At 36.8% G+C, this 18,454-nt stretch overlaps 2 protein-coding genes across 2 annotated transcripts; one reads left to right on the forward strand and one right to left on the reverse strand.

The window, feature by feature from the left end:
* Positions 1 to 977: 977 nt before the first annotated feature.
* LOC133818717 (U11/U12 small nuclear ribonucleoprotein 35 kDa protein) lies at positions 978 to 10,527 on the forward strand. Its single transcript, XM_062251748.1, has 8 exons — positions 978 to 1,192; positions 1,281 to 1,378; positions 1,547 to 1,598; positions 2,136 to 2,206; positions 2,970 to 3,060; positions 3,147 to 3,222; positions 9,475 to 9,553; positions 9,874 to 10,527. The coding sequence occupies exons 1-8, from the start codon at positions 1,051 to 1,053 to the stop codon at positions 10,252 to 10,254; spliced, it is 990 nt and encodes a 329-aa protein (XP_062107732.1). The 5' UTR covers positions 978 to 1,050; the 3' UTR covers positions 10,255 to 10,527.
* A 71-nt stretch (positions 10,528 to 10,598) lies between these two features.
* LOC133818718 (uncharacterized) lies at positions 10,599 to 13,966 on the reverse strand. Its single transcript, XM_062251749.1, has 2 exons — positions 13,407 to 13,966; positions 10,599 to 11,101 (listed from the first exon to the last, which is right to left on the reverse strand). Exons 1-2 carry the CDS (start codon positions 13,685 to 13,687, stop codon positions 10,837 to 10,839), a joined length of 546 nt encoding a protein of 181 aa, XP_062107733.1. The 5' UTR covers positions 13,688 to 13,966; the 3' UTR covers positions 10,599 to 10,836.
* Positions 13,967 to 18,454: the final 4,488 nt, after the last annotated feature.

The raw sequence follows: 18,454 nt of genomic DNA on the forward strand, positions 1-18,454 counted from the left end.
TAAACAATGCCATCGAACTATTATCGAGCCCATCGAGCCATCATCGAGCAACAACAAAACTCTATCGAGACACCATCGAGCTCTATCGAGTAAGTATTGAGCTATATCATAATCTGTCTTAACAATGGAGCATCGAGCTCATATCGAGCCTAATCGATTACTATAAAGCTATCATCGATCACTATCGAGTCAAAATGCCTCACTCATATTGAGCCACCATCGAGCTCTATCGAGTCAGTATCAAGCTATATGCATCGAGCTTATGTCGAGCCTATCGAGCCAACAAATATCAACCCCATCGAACCTAACCGATTTCTATCGAGATAACATTAAGCTTATATTGAACCCTCAAGTTCTAATGCCTCACTCATATCGAGCCACTATCGATCTTAAGATTTTTCTGTTTCTATCCTATTGTCGAGCAACCATCGAGCACTCATCGAACCTATTGAGCCTATATCGGAAAACCTAGCAAAAAAACCCATAACTCAAATCGACACCCACCCCACACATCCCAAAAATCTAAATGAAACACATGCATTTAAGCTTCGCAAGAGAAAGAGAGATTCAAGTCTTTACCTTTTTTATTCAAGTTTGGAAAGCTCAAGTCGAGTGTCTCTGTCTCTTTCCAGTCGCTTTATCGCCTTGGAGATGCTGCAGTGGTCGTCGGTAGGTGGTTTGGGTGGGCGTCGTCAGTTCGCGAGACAGATATATTCGGGGTGAGGGTTTGGGGGTTTGTGGGATTTCTTGTTTGGGTCCAAGAGAGAGAGAGAACAGATAGAGAGAGAGTGAGAGATTTTGGAGGAATAATTTTTGGGAGGAAAAAAATGCACCAAATTGAAAAGGCAAATAGTCCTAATATAAAAATGTAATAACACACTATTATGAATAATATTAAAATGTAATAGCACACACTATTATGAATAGATAGTGAAATTATCAAATTATAATGGATAAAAGAAAACTTATCGAGTACAACTATTGTTTTGGTGGTTGAAAAGTTGAAATAGATAGAAAGAAGGAAGTAGAAGAAGGGGAAATTAGGAGACAATGAGCGGGGGGAGTAACTTAAACTCAGTGTTCTACGCTGACTCATATCATCCCATCCAAGCCGGAAGCATAGACGCCACCGATGTCCTTCCTCACGACAACGCTATATATAGAGCCCATCTCTGCAACTCTGCTGCTCTTTGTCCGTATTTCATTTCTTTCTTCTTCTTCTTCTTCTCTCTCCCACTCTCTCTCATTTCCCCTAATTTCCCCAAACGATCCTTCTGCAGATGACCCCTTCGGCGATCCCAAGCTCCTTGGAGACCCTTACTGCACTCTCTTTGTTTCTCGCCTCAATCACCAGACCACCGAACATACTCTTCGCAAGGTTTTTTTTTTATCATTATTATATATTTTTTTATCCATGTTTGGTTCCTCATAATGTTTTGTTTCGTTTTTCGAAATTTCTCAATAGATATATATTTCTATTTTTTTACTTTATGGCTAATGAATAACATTTTTCTTTCGTTTGAATTTTGGGGTTATGATGGTTCAGGCTATGAGCAAGTATGGCCGGGTGAAGAATTTGCGCTTGGTTAGGCACATTGGTAAATATTTATTTGTATGTATGCATTTTCATTTGATTTATTTTCACCTAAAGGATCTTATTTGCTTTTGGTTGTCGAAGCGTGTTTTGCATTATGAGCGAGAATGCTAATAATTATGTGTGATTTTTATTGAAGCATGTTAGTTAAACTTCTTTAACTAGCAGCTTTGAGAGTATGGATTAATGGATTCATGATTTACTGCAACAGGCCTGCTTAACCATTTTGAATATATATGTTACAATTTGCTGACTTTTTCTCTTTTACTTAAATGTTTTTTCTTTGTATTTTGTTTAAAATTTAGTTTCGGACGTAATATCCTGTTTATTATGAAAATTATTATCGATCTGGCTATAATTTATCTTCAAGCTTTTTCTTTTCATTTTTAAGCCAAATTACAAATGTTTTTCTCTTAAAATTATTGGTGTACTCCTATTTGAATGGTGTATTGTTTATAAAATTTATTTATGATTTTAAGAATCCCATTCTTTCTTGCGTATTAAGAACTAACCTTTAGTAACCTGCTATTACTTGTTTCAGTAACTGGTGCCTCACGTGGTTATGCTTTTGTTGAGTTTGAAACAGAAAGAGATATGCGCCGCGCATTCAAGGTTGTACGAGTATTTGTTCTTTTTTTTCTTTTTAATAGCCTTTGTTGTAGTTATTGTTGCGGCTATGAATACTTTTTAGCATTACTTTGGAAACTAGTGACCTAGATGTTTAAAAGAATAAATTAACTAACAACTTAAAAGAAAAGGCTGCTGTTGAGATACTACCTGTAGTAAATATAGAATTTTTAAGAAGCTGAAGTTTAGTTGACTTTCATTTGACTGGGACTGTTATAAAACATAAAGAGTAATGATATGTTCACACACTTTTTACACCCAAACATTACACACTTATGTGGCAAATCATTTTAATTTAGTGGGACCCATCTAAACCAAACATGATTAGTTAAATTAAGATATAGCACATTAAATTATGGTAAGTTTGTGATATGTTCGTAACTGAATTAGTTAGTTGTCAGAGTTGTGCAAGTGGCTAATATTTTATTACATTGTTGAGTCGTTGTTAGAGCTGTTAGGGAGTTTGAAGTGTATAAAAGGGCTCTAAGTAGATGATAATAATCAGTTTTGGACTCTTGGGAGATTGGCTATGTTGAAATAGCTAAAGTGTTCTTGTTCATTCTATGTTCTATCGCTTGGTCCCTGATTTGGAGTCTAGGGCCTGTGAAATGAAGAGAGGAATTTCGGATGTTGATTGGGGATTCTTGTAGAGTTCTATAAATTTAATGTCAAAGTTCTACTGTCTTCTATCTTCTACAGTGCCCAATGTATAGTAGTCGTTAGTTCATTTTTCATGTATTATTTGTAGGATGCTCACCATTCAATTATTGATGATTCTGAAATTATAGTTGATTACAACAGACAGCAGTTGATGCCAGGCTGGATTCCGCGAAGGTTAGGTCAGTCTGGTATTCTTTATATTATCTTATAGACTTAGACTCCTACATTGACCAAATTCATGTTAAATTTTGTTCTCTCTGGCCAGGAGGAGGACTTGGTGGTAAGAAGGAATCAGGACAGCTTCGTTTTGGAGGACGAGAGAGACCATTTCGTGCTCCCCTGTATGCACGACTTCTAACTGGTTTTTTTTTTTTTTTTATGAATTTACTCTTCAAGTGATTTGGATGTGGGTTTTTGATGTCCAGTGCATATTCTAGATACATGATTCTATGACCCCCAACCCCTAACCTCAATTTGATGATTTACTTTTATATTTTTATTATGCATTTATTCCCAAATGTGAATAAAATGATTTTACAAACACATGCACACACACACGAATGAAGATGGGGTCATTTCATTCTATACTTTTTACCCTCTGTCAAGTTACAGGGGAATTTCATAATGGAAATTGCGTGCAGATAAAAATTACTAAGAATCTGGCTCACCAGTATTCATGAGAGGATGTAGATGATACATTTTGTTTCAGTTACTATCATGGTGCACTTTTCTTCTTCTACTATACCAAAATTATTTCTTACATGCTAAACCAGAAAGCAATAGCTTCCCTTCTTTGCAAGCTGTTAGGAATTTTCCCTGCAAAATTTGTTAGAACAGTAATAGAAGAATAATTGAGGGAATTAAATACTCTTGAATTGACTACCCTAGAATTTGAGAGCCAGGAATCTCTCTCAAAGCTGGTTACAACTACCAAATTCTCCACACCTCTAGTACTCACTTCCTCCCCTTATTCTCTAACTCTCTTAGTACACAATAAACCCAGTACCCTATTCTCATACAATCCCCTCCTTTATAACTAACTCTCAACCACGTGTGCTTTTCTCACCCTTACCTCATCTTGTGTACACATAGGTGAGAGGATGTCTATCAATATCCCTGCCCAAAGTCTAACCTTGTTCTCTAGGTGGAAGTCAGGAAATTGCTACTGAATAACATCAAAATTTTCCCAAGTTAGCCTTAAAGGCTGGCAAGTTTACCTACATATCAATGCTTGTGGCTGATGTGTGTGAGTCCCCGGGCGAACGTCTAACACTTGTTCCGGTGCCAAAATCCACTCCAACTCCGCAGTCAAATCCTTTGGAAGGGCGGTAGCAATTTGTTGTGGTCCGAGAGCTGCCCTTGGTAATGGCACATGGAATACTGGATGTATGCGTGAGTCTGGTGGCAACTGCAGCTTGTAAGCTGCTAATCCAATGCGAGCTAACACCTAAAATGGACTAAAAAATCGTGGGGCAAGCTTCTCATTCTTCTGTTTTGCCAAGGCCGGAGCTTTACGTACACCAAATCATCAACTGCAAAGTCCACATCACGCCTCTTGCGGTCTACTTGCACTTCATTTTCTGTTGAGCTCGCTAAAGATTCGTCTTAAGCAGGTCAAGAACTTCATCTCGAGACTGAAGTCTTTGTTCCACAACTAAAACTTTAGTGCTAACTGGCTCAAATCGAATCAATGGGGGCGGGTCACGGTGGTTCAAGGCCTTGAAAGGGGTCTGTGGAAAATAGCTTCTGATATTTTATTTCTTAAGAGCTATGCCATTTAAATAGACATTGTACAACCTATAGACAGATTTGGTATTGAATACCATATATTCTAGGATAATTGCAATAAACCTAAAATCACCTAAATAAGAAAACTAAATATTCTATACAGCTTGGTTTCCCATTCTAGAAAATACTGAAATAATAAAGAATAATAACATAAAGTAAAACAATATTTTCTATACCCTCCATCAAGTTGGTGCATAGAGATTCCACATGCCCAGCTTGCACACAATCTCACTAAAACTGTCTTACGATAAGTCTTTAGTTAGAATATCAGCCTGTTGTTGTTTGCTGGGAACATCTACAACACATAACACTTTTTCTTCAATCTTTTCTTTAATGAAGTGTCTATCCACCTCCACATGCTTCGTTCTATCATGGTGAACGGGGTTATGAGCAATGCTGATTGCATACTTTCTGTCACTGTATAACTTTAGAGGCTCCGTTCTTTAAAGTTTCAACTCTTCAAATATTCATTTAATCTAGATTAACTCGCATACTCCTTGAGCAAGAGCTCTAAGTTTTACTTCAGCGGTACTTTGAGCTACTACTAGTTGTTTCTTACTTCTCCAAGTAACTAAGTTTCCCCACACTTTGGTACAATAGCCAGTGGTTGATCTTCTATCCTCAATTGATCCTGCTCAATCAGCATCTGTGAAGGCTTCAACACCTCGTTCTTCATTTTTCTTGAACAATAATCGAATTCCAGGTGTTTTCTTTAGATAGCGTAGGATTCTATACACAACTTCTAAATGTTCCCCTAGAGGATTGTGCATGTATTGACTAACCAAGCTCACAGCGAAGGCAATGTCTGGTCTTGTATGAGACAAGTATATTAGTTTTCCTACTAACCGTTGATACATTCCTTTGTCAACCATCTTCTCTTTCATATTCTTCTTGTACTTGCCTTTTGGTTCGACTGGAGTTGCTACAGGTTTACAACCACTCATTCCAGTTTCTTTGAGAAGATCTAAAATGTATTTTCTCTGAGATACTGCAATTCATTTTTTGGTTCTTGCCACCTCCATACCTAGAAAGTATTTCATAGGTCCGAGATCTTTTACTTCAAATTCCTGTGCTAGCATACCTTTAAGTTTGTCATGCTCTCCATAATAATCATCACCTGTTATTATCATGTCATCGACATAAACAACGAGGATAGACACCTTACCCTCGTGTGACTGTTTGAAAAACAGGGTATGATCTGATTAAGCTTGTCTGTATCCATGCCTTTTTATCACTTGATTAAATCCTTTAAACCACCCTCTTGGAGATTGTTTTAGGTCATATAGAGATTTTTTCAGATGACATACATTCTCTATTCTATATCTGTCTTCGAATCCTGGAGGAATTTTCATAAAATCTTCTTCTTGTCAATGTCTATTAAGAAAAACATTTTTGATGTCTAGCTGCTGTAAGGGCCAATCTAGGTTGGCAGCAATAGATAATAGGACTCTCACAGTGTTTAACTTCGCAACAAGAGCGAATGTCTCATTGTAATCCACGCCATATGTTTGAGTGAACCCTTTTGCAACTAATCTTGCTTTGCACCGGTCTACTGTTCCATCAGCTTTGTGTTTAACTGTAAACACCTATTTACACCCCACCACATGTTTACCTCTAGGCCGATTGGCAACTGTCCATGTGGTGTTGGCTTCTAAGTCCCCAATTTTCTCATACACTGCTTGCTTCCACTCTTTCTGTGCAAGTGCCTTAGTAATATCCTTAGGAATTGCCACTTGCTCAACTTTTGATAGGAAAGCTTTGTAATTAGTGAGTTTACTACAATAGACATATTTGGACATTGGGTGTTGAGTACAGCTCTGAATTCCCTTTCTTTTGGCAATAGGTAACTTAGACTCGGGTTCAACCATACTGGAAGACTCACCATTAGGAATATTATCAGGTGAAGTAAGATCAAGTGAAGGATTACTTACATTAGGAGTAGTCTGTGGATCACATGTTGGAGCATTAGTTGACTGTATTACTTGATGGGTGTTTTGTCGCCGAGAGTAGACTAAGAGTTCCTTAGTCTTAGGTGGCTGAGATTGTTGCTGCTCATAAGAGTTTTGAAACTCCGAAATTTCAGGAATAGCTTTCGAAGACAAGTATCCCAACTAGAAACTTCACTCATTGTCCCTCCCTGAAGTGAAAGGTTGGGATAAAAGGGTTGTTCTTCATGGAATGTAACATCTATTGAGACATGTATGATGAGTATGAGGATGGTAACACTTGTATTCTTTTTTAGCAGAAGAGTAACCCAAAAAACACATTTAAGGGCTTTAGGATCAAACTTAGATCGATTTGGGCTTAAAACATGAACAAAAGAGACACAACCAAAAGTTTTCAAAGGGAGATTAAACACCAACGGTGTATTTGGATATACTTTGAGAAGTATAGATAGAGGGGAAAGAATGTCGGCTCGTGGTCCTTGGAGAGATATCTCGGCTTTGTATGAGGAGTATAGGAGGATGGTCTGTCTCAAGGTGGGGAGGGGGGAGGGGGGAGGGGGGAGGGGAAAGGGGGGATAGGATTCGTTTTTGGGAGGATGTGTGGCTTGGTGATGTTTCCTTGAGGTCTCAATTCCCTAATCTATTTTTGGTGTCCATGGCCAAGAATTGTGTGATTAAAGACCTAGCAGTCTTGGAAGGTGAAGGGAGTTTGGGGGGCCTAGGATGGAATTTGTTTGATAGGGAGATGTCTAGCTTCGCTCAGCTGTTACACCTGCTTCAAGTTGTGGCTTTCACGTCAATTTTGGAGGACAGGAGGCATTGGATTCCAGAGAATAGCGGAGTGTTTAATTGTAAGTCCGCCTTTCATAGTTTGAGCTATGCTCATTTAGGCCCTGAGTTGGTGTCACCCCCTTCAAAGTTAAATTGTTTGGATGGTTGTTATTCTTGGATAAGTTGAATATTCACGTTAACTTGCAAAGGCGGAGACCTTTTCACTATCTGTCGCCAAATTGGTGTGTATGTTGTAAGAATGAAAGGGAGTTAGTTTGCCATTTGTTTCTGGAGTGTTTGTTACCTAGGGAGGTGTGATTTAAAGTGCTGGCCGAGTTTGGGGTCTCTTGGTGTGTGCCTTCCTCTTGTTCTCAACTGTTCCTGGGCCATTTAGAGGGAGGACAGAAGGTGGCTCGTATGTGGCAGAGTACTATGTTGGCGACTTTTTGGGCAATTTGGCTACGGAGGAATAGTAGGATTTTGAAGACATTTCATGTACAGTGGAAAGTCTTTTGGATAAGATCAAGTTCTGGGTTGCCATTTGGGTGTATAGATCAAGAGGTTTTGAGGGAGTTTCTTTCTTGGATCTTTGGGAGTGGAGTAGTTTGTGGCTGTAATAGATTTTGGAGAGTGAGTCGATGGGTGTTTTCTTAAGCCTGGTTGGTTTTATTTTTATTTGTTTTTTTTTGTAACCACATTATTCCTCCGCCATAAGTGAGGGCTCTCAATGTTATTGAGAGAAGGTCAATCTTTGACCTCTGTCTCTTTTTCAAAACAAACTGTTCAACAAAACATATCGTTCCACTCGGAAAATCCAACCATCTGGATTTGTTGGATTTTCCCTTGAAAACAGCGGCAACTCCATACGTGGGGGTCGGTAATCTTGACTGTAATGCCGTTTGGAGTAGTGCCACAGTTCTCCTGTCTGCGACTGTGGCAAAGGAGAAGGGCGCTGCTCAGATGTAGGCGGTCTTGATGTCGACAAGATCTCGGCGTCCACGGCTTTGCACTGCCTGTCGTTACTTGCTGCTGATGCCTCTGTCCTTGGCTGCCCTGAAGCTTGGAGCAGCTGGGTCATGTGACCCACAATGAAGTCCATCTTCTTCTGCATTGAAGCAAACTTCGATTTCAACATATCCATTTTTGTGGCAAGTGTTGGAAATCAGATCGAACACCCAACAACTCCGATTGGAACTCAGCTGCAAGGTCTCCAATCTTTCTTCGATGGCCTCCAATGGCATGTCCTTCTTCGGTCCCATGGAAGTGTGGGCTCTGATACCAATTTGTTAGGAATTTTCCCTGCAAAATTGGTTAGAACAGTAATGGAAGAATAATTGAGAGAATGAAATACTCTTGAATTGACTACCCTGGAATTCGAGAGCCAGGAATCTCCCCAAACCTGGTTACAGCTACCAAATTCTCCACACCTCTAACTCTCTCGGTACACCATAAATCCTGTACTCTATTCCCATACAATCCCCTCCCTCATAACTAACTCTCAGCCACGTGTGCTTCTCTCACCCTTACCTCTCCTTGTGTCCACATAGGCGAGAGGAGGTCTATCACGAGCCATGGGTTCCTAGTAGGAGGTAAATTAAAGTGACTTTTACCTGTATGGATTTTCCTCTGGATTCAGTTTACTTTTTTACATATAAATTATTTTCCTTGTAATCAAAGGGTGAAGTTTAAAGTATGTTCAATCGCTGAGATTAGGATAGTGTGAAGTATGTTCAATTGATTAACTTATGTCCCCAGATTTTTGGATTGAAACATTTAACAGTGTGAAGTTTTACTTATATACCTTAAACATGAATTACAGTATGATTCAATTTTATTAACAAATTAATAATGCTTCCGACAGATTGTTGTTAAGTTCGAACAAAGTCCAATTTGTATATTTTCTGCTAGAAGTATGGACTTATGATTTCATGTGCTGTCTATATCCTTTTTGAATTAGCGGATTAGTGTTGAAAATTAAATCCGTGTTGTCTTGTAATGTTTTGGAATACTAACTATTCAACACTTCTGTTGTTGAGTCATTTCAATTGGCAAACTAAACTGATTCCTTTTGCCCTTTAATGTAATCAGGCGACCAATCCCGTATGATGATTTAAAAAGACTGGGTATTCCACCTCCACCTGAAGGAAAATACATGTCACGGTATCAGGTATCTGTCCTGTCACTTCATTAGTCATATAGATCTTGAATATGGTACATACCTAGTACACACATTCTGCTTTTGAGGAGGTCAATTTCATAGCATACCAGTGTTAATTTGCTTTCCTAATTGAAGTGCCTTTTAAGCTTTTCTAAATTCAGATTCTTTTATTGCCAAGAACGAGAATTTTCTGGTATAACCTTGAGAAAGCATTAAATGGTTTATGCATGAGTGTAAAAAATCTAGCAATTGGCCACCGAGTTTTCTGACTTTAAACTTGAAATTTATGTAACAAATAGTATTTTCTTTCTCATTATTTATGGTTCTAGGTCCCATCTCCACCTAGAAGAGAAAGGAACATAGCTGACAGAGAAGAAGTATCTCATAAGAGTAGGTCCGAAGATAGGGATGGACAACTTAGCAAAAGCAGTCCTGTGAATAGGGAAGAGCAATATCATAAGAGGAGATCTATGGACCGGGAAAAGCGCTCTCGTAGGGACTCTGAGGAGAGAGGTAAATACTATGTTGAAAGGACTTCTATGGACAGGCTTGATTATTCCTCGCGTTCTGTAGAAAGAGATGAACACCATTACAATAGGAAGTCTATAGATAAAGATGTCTCTCACAAGAGAAGCTACAATAATAGGGAGGAACAGCGCTCTCACAAACGACACAAATCCCACCAGAGTGAGAGATCTACTGGTTCATAAAATGCTCGAGGCTATAGAAGTGCAAAGTGAGACACAAGGGATGATGCTATTGGATAAAATTGAACCATGTGTCCGCGTATGTCCTAGAAAATAAATTCATTTTGCTGTTTGAACTATTTGTAAGGTACTTTTATGATTTCATATAATACCAATGTTATAATATAATCTTTAATTAATTAGAAAAGTTGGAAGAATAGAACATTGGAATTCTTTCATCTTAAAATCTAATAGTTTGTTTGGAATAAATATTGGTTTAAGTTTATTTTTTAAATATCTTACATGTTTGATCAATTATATATTACTAACTGAAGAAGTGTCAAGTTCCACTTTCCAACACCAACTCGTGAAGTAATCAAACTTTGAAAGAGTAACTATAATATGGATTTAATAAATTTGCTTATTTTGAATGTTAAGTATCTCTATAACTCATCTATACTTTAGTTGAATTGTGTGGTTTGTGAATACTGACCAAATCCAAACTCGAGTGTAATTCTACTGATATTTTTCTTCAATATATATGAAAATATGGCTTCTGGCATCAATTTGACTTGTATATATGTCTACATCGACTAATTTGAAAGCTCAGCTCGCAGTCTCTTCCTTCACTTTGGCTTTGCTTCTGTTTGCATTTTGTAAAGCTCTTCTTTTGGCTTGAATTTGGCGCACGTGTTCAGCCACTATTATATGGAACTTAGGTGCAAGCTTACTTGACGATGAAACATTAAGGCCAGCCTTCTTCAATGTCATGGTGACATGTTTTTGAGCTTTTTGAAAGTGAACAAAACAGAGAGATGGAGCACTGGATCTCAGAATTGGCTTCCCACATGTTATAGGTCCAGCCTGAGCGCTGCATATGAATAAACCAATCAATTTTACAATGACCCAAATGGAAAATCTAAGTTTTGACAATCAATTCATGTTGTAATTGTTCAAAAAAGCCAAAGGAAAAACTAACTGACAATTAAAGCAGAGAGCAATGCTAACGAACACCACTTACGAATAGATGGTAGATCCTACATCTAAATTGACTCGTGGAGCTCACTTTATTTAGCATCAGTATCATTTACCTATCACAAAAAGTAGGAAAATGTTCAAAGTTCAATAATAATACACAAGAGTGCTTGACATTTAAAATTTTAGGTGAGAACCACACTTGTTTATGATTCTAAGAACTAGACAGGCCTTGAAAATGTGATTTTTTTGGGAAGGGACCTTGAAAATGTGATTTGGTCTATCACAGACAATAGGAATCAGTGATGCATGAAAAGTTATATGCACTCAAACTCATAAACAGAGTTCAAGTATGAAAGCAGAAGACTACTCCAAAATAGTTCACACCACTAATTATCTTACTTATTAGGCAGGGATGATTTATAAATTAGCAAAGCATAAAATAAGCATCCTCCTAAGCTATATTTTCTATGTCAGACAGCATCAAAACAAGTGCATAACATATCGTACCAAACCAGTCAAAACAAAAACTTGAGAACTGTATTTTGACATGTAATTTGTTAAACGCGTAATTACTCGTCTTAGAACCCTTCTAACTGATAAATTTCAACAACGTGAATTTTACATTTTAGTGACAACCCAGATAAACATCCATACAGAAGGAAATTTTGCTCACAAGTTTTTTTTTTAAGAATCAGATTTTTATCAATAAAGAGAACTGGACAAGGGAACCTATAGGAGGACTAAAATGAAAAGAGAATACAGAACATGATGAAACAAAACAGAGCATATAAAAAGACTAAACACCACAAAATTAAGTACCTTTCAAACCAAGAGTAACTAAGGAAAAAAGATCATCCAAAAAATATTTTGCCACACAAGGAGAAGAGAGATAAAACAAGTATAAACCGCAGAAAGAAGGCAATTTAGAGAGAAAAATAATGAGAACTAGAAACATAAACGAACAAATAGAGTCAGTCAGAATAAATCATTTCATAAAGACCATGACAAGATGATAAACTTAGTTAATCATGGAAGCAAATAAAAAATTGAAAACTAACTCGATGAATTTTAAAAAATTATCTAATAAGTGTTGCACATGAAAGAATACTAGAATATTAGTATTTTACATTGAAAGAGTACTAGAATATTGACCTATTTATAAAAGTACGCAGTCACTCTGTTCATTACTAATTGATGTTAAGATATAACCCTATGGTTCTTAGCATAATATCGAAATCCAACAGCTCTAACGAATATATTTAATCCAAATCAGTCAAGAGCTCATTAAAAGGAAAACTAAAAACGCTTAAAATCTACATGGTTCAAAACGCTTGAGATAAGGACCGACCTTGACTATACAAAGCAAGGGCCCCAAAAATTGTAAAACTTTTAAAAAATATCACATATATATCAAAATTAAAACAAAAATTATTTACATTGGAGACTCCATAATTTTACTTTAACTTGAATCACTAACTTCTCAAAGCCAACTCTGATTGAGAATAGTAAGAAAGAAATAACTAGGGCCGCCAAATCACTTGGGATTTGGTTAGAGAGCTACGAAAGAGTCATTATTTTGACCGGATATTGGAGTTTCCCATATCAAAAGAGAGAGAACATTGATTAATTTATAAGAACATTGCCCACTCTACTATTAAACATGTTCACACTAATAAGGGATGTTTATGAATTACAATCCGTAATAAAAAAGATTCCTAAAGAAAGAATCTGAAGATCTATTGGGACAGTATAAAAAACTACTTATATCTACAAGTGAGACTGAGGAAGGGGAATTCCCATTCTCTTTAGGAGGAAATTATGTATTCAAAGCTTCTAACGAATCCTGACAATTACAAGAGGAAAACAAAAATGGTTGAATGAAATTCAGATTTAGAAAAGATCAAGTAAAACCAAAACCCATATAGAAAACAGTATCATCCAATAGCCAATAAAATCAGAGTAGCTCAAGTCTTAAAGACAAACTCTACCATAACCAATCATTTATTCAAATAAAACAAATTAACTCAAAATCAAACCTCTTCATATGACATAAACAGACGGACGAAAGTATGGCGGCAAATAATCTCATGAAAAACAAGAACAAAATCCCATAGAAAACTATCATCACAGATAGAAACAAATGATAATTAAGAGAAATTAAAACCCATTCTTTGAGAATTAATGAAAAAAATTCAAACCTCTTGATGACATAATTGCAAGGCTTGTAAAGTTGTTGCTTGGAATCATAAAGAATATGGAGATGGCAGAAGCTCGTCAACGCCATTGCCATCAATTTACACCCTACGAAAGAACATCGCCGACGATTCTTCAAAGTACCCCCGCTACCATTGTTGTCTTCGTCTTCAACTGCCGCACTTTCTCTCTCCTGATTTTCTTGCTCAACAACATCGTTTCTTCTGAAGGGGCTGGCCCCGAACTTCCAGTAGTAGTGGCGGTACTGGACCTTGAGCTCCTCCATTAGAGCCCAGTAGTGGTCGCTGTAGCATTTGGCCAGTTGCCTAAGCTGGTGGGAACGCCGCCGGAGTACCTCCTGGCGCGTGAGGTGGGAAGCACGTGAGGGGAAGATGTGCGGTTCTTCTGGTTCTTGTTTGGAATTGTTAAGGGTTATGGGGAGGTCTGGATGAAGAAGCAGCTGCTGCAGCGGCCATTGAAGTGATGGGGAAGGTATTGGAGAATGGAGGCTCGCTGACTCGATTCACTTCCTATGCCTAAAGTGTACCAAAATAATAAAAAAAAGAATAAATACTTTTATTATTCCTAACTATGAACGTATCATCTGAATAATTGACAATGTTAAAAAAGATTCTCCTAAACTATAACACTTTTACTAGATTTTGTTCTAATGGACAAACAGAATGATAATGTGATATTTTTATTTTGATATTGCAGTATTATGGGTAAAATAATTAATAATTTTGCCTCTCAAATTTTTATAAATTATATATTTTTTTATTAAAACTAATTTAATTTTTTTTTAAAAATCTAATTTTTTTGCTTAAATATAATAATTAAATCCTTCAAAATAAAAAAATCATTTTAAAATAAGCAATACTAAAAGTTTCAAATTAATTAAATAAAATTTTAAATATTAAAAAATTAAAAATATAATTAATAACAAATAACTTTTTTTTTCTTTTATAATATAAAATAAATATATCTTAAAATAAAAATTAAAAAATAAATCCTAAAACAAAGTTTTTTTCCTTTGTCCTCCTCCTTTTAAATTAATTTTTTTTATTTGTTTAAGACATCCATCCTTCATCCTCCTATTTTATTAAAAGTTTTTTCTTTGTTTTAGTATTTATTTTATATTTTCATTATAAAATAGATTTATTTATATTGTAAAAAAAAAAGTAGAAAATAGTTATTTGTTATTAATTAGATTTTGAATTTTAAGGAAATAATTAATATTTTTTAAGAAAAAAATCAGATTTTTTTTTTATAAAAATGGCACAATTTTGTAGTGGTCAAAGTTTGGGAGGCAAAATTACTAATTATTCTACACATGGCACTGCCACATTAACAAACAAAATGTCACATCATCAATCTGTTAGTCATCTAGGACTAAATCTAACACAAGTCCCATATTTAAGTAAAATGTATAGTTTGTGAGAATTTTTAACATCGCGAATCATTCGGGGGGTATGATCATGTGGTCATAGTTCGGGAGGCAAAAATGTTATTTATTCTACAAAAAAATGCCACCATTATTCATCTTTTCACTTTGATGTTATTGATTCCCTAACTTCCCAAAATACCCCCCCCCCCCCAATCTTTATATCACCTCCCACATTTTGTTTTCATTGAAAGTCATCTCCATTGTGGCTGTAAAGATCTCAATATCAAAGGCAACATCCATTTTGAGGGACTTTGGAGGAGAAAAGTCATAGGTAAGAAGATTATTCATTTTTTTTGTGCTGGGTATTCTTTATTTACTTTTTTTTTTTTCTTTCTATTTCGAACAGATCTCTGTATATAGGTTGGTGTGTTTTTTTTTGTTTGTTTGAGAGATTTCTTAATCTGTGATTTTTGGGTTTTCTGCGTTTTCTACAACTTTTTTGTTCAATAGGTGCTCGATAGGGCCTTGATAGGAGGTAGATGATAGGGTTTGCTATGAGCTCAATAGGTGCTCGATTGTGGCTCAATAATGGCTCGATAAGTATAGTTATGTTTTCTCAATTGGTGCTCGATAATAGCTTGATCGGGTTCGATTGGAACGTAGAATTTTGGTTTAGTAGTTTCTCAATGGTTTCTCGATAGAGGCTCGATGAAAATGGCTGGGTGAATTTATCTGGTTGTATTTCTTGCTCGATAGTTGCTTGATATAAGCTTGATACTTGCTTGATAGTAGCTCGATATATGAAATATAGGACTATGTTAAACCTGAAAAAAATTACAACTTTTTAACGATTCCTTGTTTTTTTTTCATCACAGGTTCTATTATTTACGTTTTTGTATCTTACAATGGTGTTTGGGAAATGGATGGGAGGAAGTGGATTTTCAAGGATTCTCAATGTACAGTGATACCGATGGATAATGATGTAACCTACTTGCAACTTCTTGACATATTACACAAAGCACTTCATGTTGATAAAGAGTTGTATGGGTTGAAATTAGTGGTTCCTTACACATGCGTTGACCAACCATTTACACTCGTTCATGTTGAAAGTGATCTTGATATTCGTGCATTCTTAGGAATAACATCGCAAGAAAGGATTGCCTTGTGTGTCACTCCTGTTAAGAAGACTATCATTGCAAATCCATCTTCCACTCCCGGTCCCAGTGTTAAAAAAGTTCATAGTGAGGTGGGCACTTTTGTTCCAGAAAGTGATCATATGAGTATTGTTGATGTTGATATCCCAACAGGAGGTCCTGTTGGTTTCCTAAAGGACAACTTGTATTAGTACGACCCTTATGTGAATGACGATCCACTAGCTGAATTTGATGAAGATAATGATGAGGGGTCGGGGGACGATTCAAAGGCATATTATAGTGTAGAATTGCTGATTGACAGGTCTGATGATTTGCAAGTTGACCAATTACAAGAACAACCAGTACCTCTTATAGCACAGGCATACCTACCAAGTCAAGGATGTCGAACACCTGGCACAAGCTCTAGTCGTCCTGCTAGAAAAAAAGATAATAGTACAGGGAAAATTCCAACATTTTAGTATCACACAAGAAGGAGTGCTCCCATGTTTACGAAAGAAGATATTATGTCCTCTAGTCGATCGTAGACCTCCTCATCGGGTGCACCATTTGGAGAAATACACCTTGGGAAGGCTTTTGACAACAAGATGGACTTGAAAACCAAAGCGACTCACTTCGCAATGAAGAATAATTTTGAGTTTGTGGTGAAGAAGTTTGGTACTGATGTGTGGTATATCACTTGCAAGGATCATGACTGTGGTTGGATATTAAGGGGAAAAAACTAGCGCGGTCTTCCATGTTTGAGATCAATGTTTACAATAATGTACATACGCGCTCACTAGAAGTACGAAAGAAAGACCACCGTCAAGCAGCACCTTGGGTCGTTGGGCACCTTATCAAGAACAACTATGCTACTGATAACACTAGCTACATGGCAAACAACATAAAGAAAGATATGAAGAAATCTTTTGGGATTTATATGAGGTATATGAAGGCATGTAGATGCAGATAAAAGGCACTCATGTATGTTAGGGGGACACCTAAAGACTCCTACTCCAAGTTTCCTTTTTTACTTGCACATGTTGCAACAAAAGAATCCAGGTTCAATAACCGATTTTATCATAGAGGACGACCGCTTTCTTTATTGCTTCTTCTCACTTGGATTTTATAGAAGGGGATTTAGATGATGGTGTCCTATGATATGTGTGAATGGAACTTTCTTGAAGACGAGGTATTGTAATGCCCCAAATTTTCTAATAAGGTTTAATACTTTAATTAGGAGACCGAGAGGGCCATAATTGATTTATTATGCTATTAAATGATAATATGCATGTTTAGGTGTATTAAATATGCATGTGAACCCATTTCTGAGTAATTGGGTGATTTTCATATTTTGGCCATTTCAGGCATATTTGACATATATGTGATATGTGTGTGGTGCTTTATTATTGTTTGGTTATGCTAGGGTTACTCAGCACAAGACGATCCTAGGAGGTAAGCTAGTGGGAAAGTCACAATGGGATTTATTCTTGACTTGGAGTGAGCCAAGGGATATTTAGAACATTACCGGGTTATTGGGTAATGGGAATTAATATTTGGTGATAAATTGGGAGTTAGTAAGATGAGGGGGAAATTCTTAAGGTTTTGACTATTTTGCCCCCGGTGAGTGTTTTCGGGACCCCGAGCATTAGGATTTGTTTGAGGCTACTTAAGCTTGAAGTAACCTTTTAAAAGAATAAAAGAACGTTCTGTACGTTCTCTCCCCCTAAAAGTTCCATTTTCGTCTCCCGATTGCATTTTCGAAGGAAACTTGAGTTCTAGGACTCGGATTCAAGCGAGGATCGAGGCATAGCGATCCTAGGGAAGATTAGAAGCTTATTGGCTGAAGGATTTAGTTGGAAACAACTCAATCGGAGGTAATTCAAGTTTTAATTTTTTTAAAGTTTTTAAGCTTGAATTGGACTTTGTGTTTTGATGAGTTTTTGATTAAATTGAAGCTTGGGTTTTATGGGTTTTGGATCATGGGGATGTTTGGGAACTTTGATTTTTGGATTTGGAAGTGTTTAGGTATGTTTTTGGAAGGTTTAGGATAGGAGAAATTGAGTTCTTGGCTGGTTCTAGGTGGGGGGCCGCGGCTTTGTTCTTGGGCACCGCAGCCCAAGCTTAAAGAAGAAGCTGGTGGAGTTTGGCCTATGCTGGGCGCCGCGTGTAACGCCCTACTACCTTAGAGCCGTTACTTAGTGAGTTTAAAATAGAAATCGTGCGTTTGACTGACTCTAAGTGGTTTCTAAAACCAAAAGTGTGGATAAATCAGAATTTAAGGCTGTACTCTTTTAAAATGTTTAACTTCATTGAAAACGTTAAGTATAAAACATCTGGGATCCCAAAATAAGGTTTACAAAATATTTACAACTCAAAAATAGATTTACACCAGGTTAACTATCAAAAGAATGGATTAATACAGCCATTTACAAAATGCCCCCAACCAAAGCAGTCGGGCAAGCCGAACATGTACGCGCCGCCCCCACGCTCTCCATACTCATGGCCGGTTGACTGACTCCTTGCTTTTACCTGC

This window comes from Humulus lupulus, chromosome 2, assembly GCF_963169125.1.
Source record: "Humulus lupulus chromosome 2, drHumLupu1.1, whole genome shotgun sequence".
Lineage (NCBI taxonomy): Eukaryota > Viridiplantae > Streptophyta > Magnoliopsida > Rosales > Cannabaceae > Humulus > Humulus lupulus.